Source organism: Camellia sinensis, chromosome 4 (assembly GCF_055761805.1).
Source record: "Camellia sinensis isolate YWXY chromosome 4, ASM5576180v1, whole genome shotgun sequence".
Taxonomy (NCBI): Eukaryota; Viridiplantae; Streptophyta; class Magnoliopsida; order Ericales; family Theaceae; genus Camellia; species Camellia sinensis.
In genome coordinates, this window is record NC_138964.1 from 16,841,277 (window position 1) to 16,851,567 (window position 10,291).

A 10,291-nucleotide genomic window follows, 5' to 3' on the forward strand; every position below is an offset into this window, starting at 1 on the left:
GGGAAAGGGGGGAAAAATGGAGGGAAAACCAACCAAGTTTTCCTCCAAAATGCAGCCCCCTGGATACAGAATCTGGGGGGAAAACAGATGCATATTTGCACTGTAGCAGATGTAAGGATTCTGGCCGGCCAGGTATTTAGGTTGCAGGTGGCCGGCCGGCTACTTCCCATGGCCGGCCGGCCAAGGGTCAAAAGGGTCAAGTGTGATTAATGGCCGGCCACCACAAATAGAGAGCCTCTGATGTGTGCACACCACAACCCTGTGGTTAAGCACTGGAAAAAGTGAACCAGGAGAGAGAACAACCCACTTCAAGGAGGGGTTCAAAAGGGTCAGAAAGGGTTACTGGCCGGCCACCAAATATTGGTGGCCTCCCAGATGTGTACATCACAAATATGTGGTTTAGGGTTCAAGAAAATGGCCCAAGGGTGTTCAACATTGGCTTTGAAGTGAGGAAAAACGGGCGACGGGGGGCGATGAAGGGATAAAGTTGGCTGACAGAACAATTACTGGCCTCCCACCCTTCTACGGCCTTCTTACCAATGAAACAGAGGTCCCTGCCAAAAAAGAACCAAAACCGATGTAGAATGAAGGTTCGGGGGCCGAAACGCGCAGCTCGGGGCCCCGAAAATGGGCTGTTAGGCACCGGGAGTGGTGTTCGACCACGAAGTGGGTCTCTCGGACCACAGTGTCCCTCAAAAGGTAGCAAATGAGACGTATGCCAAAAACCAAAGCAAATGGAGGTGATTAAACGGTCCCGAACCGAGGCACACGGCCAACGGCTCCGAAAAACCGAAAACCGGACTCCAAACGGGCAAAATGGCCTACGACCACAAAACGTAGCCTACGGCCACTGAGAGATGATCTACAAGACCTCTCCCTCCCTTCGCGAAGAGAAAACAGAGAAAACCGAGCTTGGTTCGCAAACCGAGGCAAAGCATGAAAGGGTCCGGAAGTCCGGAGGCAAGGCTCGCAGCCGAGACTCTGAAACTTCTGAATGAGCACAATATGCAATATCACCAAGCGCTCAACTGGTGACGTCTGAGTCTCAAGGTCGGTCAAAAATGGGGTATCTACACAATGATGCTCAAGGAAGGAAGAGGCAGTGATAGTGGTGGTCGGAATGTACACCGGAAGAGGCAGATATGGCTGGGAAAGAAACATGGGACATAAATGGGGCTTGAGGAGGTAGATGGAATGGCTGGAAGTGTTGGGGATGGTATGACTTGTAGGCCATGTTTGTTTGGGCGGGTATGTGCTTGAGATTGGATTAATAGTCCAATAAAATTATTAATATGATATTTGGTTAAAAAATTGAAGTACAGACTAACAATTCATCTGGATATGGTATTCTACATATGATGGACTATGCAATCCACATAAAGGATGTGATATAAATTGGGACACTAAGTCAAAGTTTGGACTGACTTATCAAATGATCATAATAGAGCTATTATGGTCAATATATATATTGAATGTCCCATGTCTTATCTATTCCAATCTATTTAAACAAACATCGGATTGAATAATATTTTATTAATATCTCCTTATAATCCTAACTCAATCTAAATATAGTATAAGAGACACAACTCAAAAAATTCGTAGTCCTAAGACTATTAGTCATAGGAATACTAATCTAATCTAATTTAATTCGCCTAAACAAACATAACCGTAGAGTTAGGATTTTAGGGGTTGAAGATGGGGGTATAAAAATCTTTTCAATTGTAATTTAACTTTAATAATTTCTAAAAAGAATGTCCACTCTCAAAAATGCAGAGTATATTACACATTCTGTAAAATTGGACCGAAAAGTAACGTTTGCATTTTGGTTCACAATTATATGGAGGTTTATTGCCTATACTTGAATCATAAGAAGATAAAAATACTTTTGCCTTAAACCACAAAAGGGTAAAATGGATTGTACTCTAATTTTTTTTTTCACTTCAACGTAAGAATTAAGAATATTTTAATATCATAATCATAATAGACATTGAAAGCAATTTGTATTATTATTTAAAATTTTTAATTATTTTTATTTTTTGATAAACTATGCAAATGATCCATGCACTTTACATGATATGTCCATTTGGTCCCTATTGTTTTGATTTGCTCGATTTTACCCATTAGTTTAATAGATTATGTCATATTGGTCCAATAAACAATAGTCGTTAGGTTTGATGGACGAAAAGTCATCACATGCTCAAATGATGTGTCGATTTGGTCATTGTAGTTTGCATGATATGTCAATTTGATCCCTATTGTTTTAATTTGCTTGATTTTGATAGGGACCAAATTGACACATTATTTAAGTTTCCGTTTACTAAATTTAACGGATATTATTTATTGGACCAATATGTCACAATTTGTTAAATTAAGAGATAAAATCGAACAAAATAAAACAGTATAAACTAAATTGACACATTGTATAAATTATAAAGACCATTTAATTTGCCTTTTTTTTTTGGCAGATAGATGTGTACTTAGATACAGAGTCAAACAACTGACAAATATTTTTACACTGAATAGTTTAGATTTTGTTTTTCTTACAATCATAAAACCAATCACTTAATTTATTTCACTATCTTCCACTATTGATGCTAGATTTTTGATTGCACAGTGAAGGTTGGCATGGATCTTGTAGGAATTTGTAATTTCACCCAGTCATCATCATCAATGTTATTGGAACACTGATTGACCATTTCTTCACTCACTTGCTCTAGCTTCGATGGCTTCCACTGTTTGAAATTAAAAATTAATAGCTCAAGGACATGTAAAGGAAGTTAAAGGAAATACTTGTGGACCATGAATATGGACAAATTAAGTGAAAAACTTAGGTGCTATTTGGTGGATCTCTTTAAACTTAATTTTATCATTATATTTGAGTGTGGCGTTTATTTATAGTTTTTAAAAATTAATTTCACACTCATTTTTGAAAACTCTCTTCAAGACGGAAAAATTTGGGCTAACTGGTCGTCCTCCCGAACGTCCGGCCGATTAATTAGAACAGTGAATTTTTTATTTTTTTTTATACAAATGCCACCTGTTATTTTTTATATTTTAAATTAAAAAAATTTCATAATTTTTTAAAATTTTTATGAACTTTGAATATAATTTTGAGTTATGTGTTTAGTTATGACTTGTAAGTTTTTATATCAAATATCGTATGTCACATCAAAATTCCCCACTTAATTCAACACCTGTTTCAAAACTCATTAACCAAACAAATTTTATACACTCAAATCATAATTCCAAAACTCACAAATTTAAAATACAACTCTATTCCCAAACCAGCCTACACCACCAGAAGAGACTAGTATAAAATATAAAGTTGTATTCAGTGCGTTTGGTTTGAGTTTTTTAATTTTTAAATTTTTTAGTTTTAGTGAATATTTTTTTAGAAAATTAAAAAAAATTATTTTTTTATATGCACCTTACTTAGATGTATTTTAAAAGTAAAAATTTCAAAAAATATATAAGAATACAAAATACATATATATATATATATATATATACTAAATTCTAGTATTTTTTATTTTTGGTATTTAGTGAATTTTTTACGATCTTTTTTACAAATATTATACTTTTTAAGTATATTTATATTAGTTGTATTTAGAAATTAAAAAAAAATTACTTAAAATATTAAAAAATTCAATAAAAACAAAAAAATATTCAATAAAAAATAAAAAAAATAATTTTTTGGAAGGTAAATCCTAAAAATTTAAACCACATATGTTTTTGCACTTCTTGTCTTTTCAATGTCATCTTGTAAACAAAGCCCACTTTTAAAATGAAAATTTGGACTTGTAATAATCAAAAGAAGAAAATCAAAGAGAAAATAATTGTGGGAATTTGTGTTGGTGAAAAAACTATACTTGCGTGCCTGTGGAGAAGGGTTAGACTTATTTTCATATATTTACATATAAATATGGGAGAATTTGGGAGATTCATGAAATTCAATATAAGTTTTATTTTGATAATTCAAATTTTTTACTTTTTAAGATTTATTAAATAAAATATTCATGCAAAAAACCAAAATGATTGAATATTAGTAGACATATATTTGAATCAAATTTGTATTAGAAACAATAAAGGATTATTCTTAAAATTATTTGTCATCTATTTTCTTAAAACTAATGTGATTCAAATATATAACTACTGATATCTAATCATTTTAATATTTTATATGAATATTCTATTCAATAAGTCAAAAATAGAAAACGGTTTGTATCACTAAAATTGGTTTCAAAATAGGCCTATTAAGCTCAAACATTCTTCTAAGTTGATATGACAATTTAAGAGAAATTAAATCCGGAAAAAAAAAGAAAAACTATCTTATATACCTGTGGTCGTTTATCCTTGTCAAAAAACATTGCTCTCGAACCCTGCATTCAAAAAATCTTTCCCAGTGTTAATCAACATAAGGAAAAAGATTCTAAAACCAATAAAAGTAGTTTTTTTAATTTTTTTGAAAAAAAAAAAAAAAACCCGAAAAAAGACTTCTATTGATGAAGATTAACGAACAAAGGTTGCTAACACAAACATCAAAGAGAAAGGCGAGTGCACAACCTCAAAGAAATCATCATGAATTGTCCTTCGCATTATGTGGCACAAAACATTAAACTCACGAACAAGACACTGTTTAAGCTTCTGGGTTCGACCTTCTCGGATCTATGAATGGCAAAACACAGCGTTTGTTCATTTCAAACCCTAAAAAGAACTCTTTAGATTTTCCGAAGTTGTAATAAAGTGTTTGTAACAATTGTTACCGATCTCAGAAAAATTTTAAGGCTTGTAGGAGAGGCTGACTTCATAGAGTTTATTGCCTCAATAATCCACGTCTCTTCTTTGTTTACAACTAATTTTTCCTGAGCCAAACAAATTTAGGTATTAGGGGATTACTTTGATACGTGAAACCATATATATATTACCAAACAAATTTATATATTTTTTGCAAATGAGTAAATAAAAAAATATGCTAGTTATTGACAAGCTTACCAATGATGATAATATTTCCTCTACTGTTTCTCTTGAGAAGCATTTGTTGATAATTTCCAATCTATTTAACCAATGTATTTAATGTCAAATATATTTGATTCCATGCATAAAATCAATGATATAGAACCATGTAACAACATCTTAAACGATGGAATAACCAAGAAATCGTTACCTTCTATACGAGCTATCTTGTTTTATATGTACTTTTTGTACAAATTTGTTGATAATCTTTGAAATGGTCATGATGTCCAATGTATCCGAATAACCCGCCGCATTGAGTGCAATTTCCAACGAATCAAGATCCTAAAAGATAATTTAAAGCAAGTGATATAATGCTATGCAAAGGAGAGTAGCAATCTTGGAATTTCCAAAATGTTTAATGGGAATTAGACCAAATATATATATATATATATATATATACTTTATATTTGTAGTTTTAAAATGTGAATAGTTGAATAAAATTGGTGATGATATTTGGAATTTTTGCGAAGCCTTGTGTTCTACTTGTTCACTATCAAGATGGATTTTAGTTATTAATTTTCGGGAAAATTGAATCGATAGTCCATATATTTTTATCTTTGTATCGTTTTGGTTCTTGTAATTGTATTTGACTCTATTTTAATCATGAATTTATAATTTTATCTCAATTTCATTCAATTAATTACGACTGTTAATATTTTGGATTTAAAAATGTGCACATAAGCAATGTATCTTATGCTTTTATAAACTAAATTAAAAACTTGTTTAACTCATTGAGCTAACCGCAAACAACTCAAACACAATTTTTCAAAAATCCTAATCGATGTTATCAATTGGCTTAAATTGATACAAATTTTAAAATTAAAATGACACAATTAATAAAATACGGGACTGCCAATATAATTTATCCTATTAATGAAATACATTTTTGCAAAGCCTTGTCCTCTACTTATTCACTATCATGATGGATTTTGGTTATTAATTTTTTCATAAGCTTATGCATGATGCTTCTTGATTTTAGTTCAATCTGATCACACAAAACTTCTTAAACATTCGAAGTTATGAAATAACATGATTTATTGTAATTACCTTTGAATTGACAAAATGAGTTGCAAGGCCACATGTAAGCATCTCAATTCCATCTAATCGAGCTCCGGTCAGCCCTAGATATTCGCCTATGCACAAAAAATTTGACAAGAATTAGTTTAATTGGCCTAAAACTAAATGAATCGAACATATATTCTAATATTAAGTTGTTAGAGGAATAATTTCATTATTTGTATTATATTCTCAACATATCTCTTCATGTGTAACCAGACTCTCCTTTATAACGTGCAAGTATTTTCAATTGCTAGATAGATGGTAAGGTTCAAACACATGCTCTATTTCATATTCTGATGTGATTTCAGTATTTATATTATGTTGTCAAAAATGAATAATGCAAAATAAATAATAATAAGAATAAGAATAAGAATAAGAATAAGAATAAGAATCATAATAATAATAATAAAGTTTCTTACCAAAAAATCCCGGAAGCCTCGATAGGAAATGGGAAGCACCGACATCAGGAAAAAGTCCTATTGATGTTTCTGGCATAGCAAATACCTGTAGAATTGTACACGACCATTAAGTATTATTAGTAAACATTTTATAAATAATTGTGAAAAACGTAACCAATTAAAAAGTTAGTATATAAAGAAAATTGTACAAAAATTATACAGTTTTCTCAGTAACAATTCGAAATGTTGCATGCATGGATATTCCGGCACCTCCTCCCATTACAAATCCATTTATCAACGAAACCTACAATAATTCATATATGGTAGGGCGAAAATGATAATAAAAAAATGAGGGGGAAAAAAAAAACAAAAACAAAAACAAAAAAAGAAGAAATTTTGGAGAAAAACCATTAAAGGGGAATATCTCACCAAAGGCTTCTTGTATGTTCCGAGTAAATAGTCTAAAGCGAGTTGCTTCCTATAAAAGCTTGCACCAAAGCTCCAATGTCCTAAAACATTTAATGTGGAGTGGCAAAAAATAAATTTTATTAACCCGAAATATGGAAATACAATGATATAATAAAAGGAAGAGAATCAGATTAGCATAATATATAACTAATGTACATTCGTGATTTTAGAGAATCAGATTAGCATAATATATGCGGATAATCGTAGTTTTAGAAAGTATGTGGGTGTTTGAGAAGTTGTTATTTTAATAGGCTATTTTAGTTTTTGATTATTTTAGTAGGTTAAAATTTTTATATTAAAAGAGATTATTTGATTTTTTTTATAGTTGGATGTGATATTTGATTTAAAATGAGAGAAAAAGTAAAGTGATATTTTTTTTTTGGTAGTTGGATGTGATATTTGATGTAAAATGATATTTGATTTTGACTATTTTTTTTGTAGTTTGATGAGAGAAAAAGTAAAATGATTATGAATTTAATGTAATATTTTGTTTTATTAATTATTTTAACATATTTTATTTTTTCGTAAATTTTAACCTAAAAAAACTAAAATTTCACTTCCCAAACAAGGCTATATGTTGTCAGGAATTTTATTTTCTTAATAAGTATCTTTACGACATTGAAAATGTCATAAACGGCTAAACTAGTAGCTTTACCAGTAGTGATAAAAGTTATCACAGCGGTAACATCACCACCAGCACAAAAAGCTTTTCCATTTCCCTGCATTAATAACAAGAAGGGAGCAAATAAAATTTGTTGTCGATAGGAAATGATGTGAGTTAATATTTTCATAAAATTTCATGTACAACATAGAGATAATGATAAGTAATTTTAACTGATTTATTTCATGTACAAAACATGAAGTAAATTTTAATTGATTTCAAGTTTGAATGATCCTTCAAGTTTTATATGTTGACATATCTTTCTAACCTTTAGAATCACAAGTTTCACTGTGGGATCATTCTCATAGGCTTCCAGCTTCTTTAACATCTGGCAAACCTGTACACAACAAAGTTGAAGTGTTTTGGATTTGAATAACTGATATTGTATAAGAACAATATATCTTTGTATTTTTTATTTTATGAAATGCTGGAATTCAACAAAACATATTAAAAGAAAGAGAATTCGAAAAACTATCTGGCCTTACTCTGATGATCCAATCCACTCATTTTGTAAATCCTTGTATGTAAATTGTCCATTAAAAAAAGGGTAAATTATACTCACTTTCCTAAGATTTAAAAAAAAATACAATCAATCCTATACTTTTGACATAATTATATTGACATCTCTCAAAGTTTTTAATTTACGTAATACTTAAATATTTTTTTTATCAATAATTCGTCCGTCGTATCAATAATTCCTACTAAAATTTATCTTTGTTTTTGATTATTTATGTGTGTACCTACCATTGTCATTAGTTTTAATCGTTTTAACCATACTAAAAATTTGATTAATATAATTATGTCAAAACTGTGGAATTCATTATATTTTCACCAAATCATATTTTTTGGCCTAATCACTAGAGGTTTTTATCCAAATTATTGTTATTATTGTTAAGCTAATGTTAGGAAAAGTTTATTTATATGTTACATGTCTCAAGATGTACAACCAAATTTTAATATTAGTGGTGGTTAACAAGTATTTCAAGTATAAAAGTACGCATTTCTACCATACCATTTCGTAGTTGAGGATATTTAATTTCTTGGGTCTATTCAGTATCACTTTCCTCACTCCTGCATTCTCTTCAAAAAGCACCTGATGATAAATAATAGTAAGAAAAAAAGAAAAAAAAAAGAAAAGAAGATAGTCTCAACACCTTAACATGCAATGGAAGAAAATTAATATTTTATCATAACTGTACACGCGTTCTTCCTAAAATCATTAGATTAATTATTGATTTGTTATAACATCAAAATATTTAAAATTTAAATACATGTTTACATTTTCCCAAACTCATTTATATATGGGTCAATATATATATATATATATTTTTTTTTTTTTTCATTTCTTATGAAAAATATATGCACATGTCTATTTTATGATCAAAGAGAAAGATATGTATATCTATAAACGAGTTCTTGAATAAACATATATGCCATAAAACTGTACAGCTCTATTCCATTTTTCCCTCATCTTTTCAAAACAAAATGTTAACAATAGATTGAGATTGAAACAAATTAAAAGATTAAGGGCAAAACATAGCAATTTTTAGTTGAGAGAATAAAGTGATGATGACACATAATTAAGGGCCAAAGTGTAATGAAAATTTAAAAACTCCCAGCGCAAAATTAATAACTTTTACATTGATCCAAAACTCTTTGACATATTCAAGTTTAATGAAAATGATGCTTGGATTATTAGATACACTTCCTAAGCCCATCATTGTCAGAAACAATTTTGTGAACTATAAATCTGTTAAAAAAATAATAATAACAAATTATAAATACGCCTCTTGAGGTTTGTTTAAAATATAAATTGTTCTCTATGATTTGAAAAATTACAAATAGTCCCTTGTCAAAAAAAAATTTAAGATAGAATTAACTGAAAAAATAAGAATTTCTAACTGCTCACCCATAGAATAATAAAATTATCTGAATTATTAATTGAAATAAATTTTTGACATCATTAAAAACTATTAATTGATTTGATGAATTATAAATTAATAAAATAAGTCATTTGTTCTGAAATTGGAAATTTCAAGAGATGGGATGTAATTTTCAAAACTACTAGAGACCAATCATATTTTAAACATCATATTTTATCTAAAAAAATTATGAATGGATGGATGGAAAACTTTCCAAATTTTAAAAAGCAAATAAAATAAAATAAAATGAAATGAAATAACAAAGATTGTAAAGAAAAAATAAAGATTACCTGATTTAGTTCCTTTTGGAATGATAGAGCCATGGGAAATACTAATGTTTGGTGGCCTATGGAGTTTGAAATGTCTTTTGAGGATGTGAGAAAATCTATACATCTTTTCTTCCTTATATACTGCTTTGAACATTAATAAAACAATGACTCCAACAACCTCGAGTCAATTTTTGTTTATGTTGGGTTGGTGCCAGAGCCCTATGTGAACCGGGTCTGTCCATAATCTATTTTGATAATTTAAACTATTTATATTTAAGACTCGTAAAAAAAAAATTATAATTTGACCTATAATGATACAGCATGATACATGTCAATTTTTGATTTGTCATATATTTAACTGTGCAGGGCCTACCTCTCTTACCATATCATTGTAGATCGACTTAGGGATCCAAATTTTGGGTCTCTAGCATTACTGTTATATTTAGGGTTCGTCGAGTAGATCATCCATAAAAAAAATAAAGTTAATTAAACATCTATAGC

At 29.9% G+C, this 10,291-nt stretch overlaps 1 protein-coding gene across 1 annotated transcript; it reads right to left on the reverse strand.

Annotated features, from left to right (window-relative positions):
• Window positions 1-2,469: 2,469 nt before the first annotated feature.
• On the reverse strand, window positions 2,470-9,893 carry LOC114278020 (3-hydroxyisobutyryl-CoA hydrolase 1). Its single transcript, XM_028219984.2, has 14 exons — window positions 9,812-9,893; window positions 8,612-8,692; window positions 7,868-7,936; window positions 7,594-7,657; window positions 6,900-6,979; window positions 6,691-6,774; window positions 6,492-6,576; window positions 6,061-6,146; window positions 5,165-5,295; window positions 4,993-5,053; window positions 4,764-4,862; window positions 4,564-4,665; window positions 4,338-4,379; window positions 2,470-2,732 (listed from the first exon to the last, which is right to left on the reverse strand). The coding sequence occupies exons 1-14, from the start codon at window positions 9,842-9,844 to the stop codon at window positions 2,595-2,597; spliced, it is 1,155 nt and encodes a 384-aa protein (XP_028075785.2). The 5' UTR covers window positions 9,845-9,893; the 3' UTR covers window positions 2,470-2,594.
• Window positions 9,894-10,291: the final 398 nt, after the last annotated feature.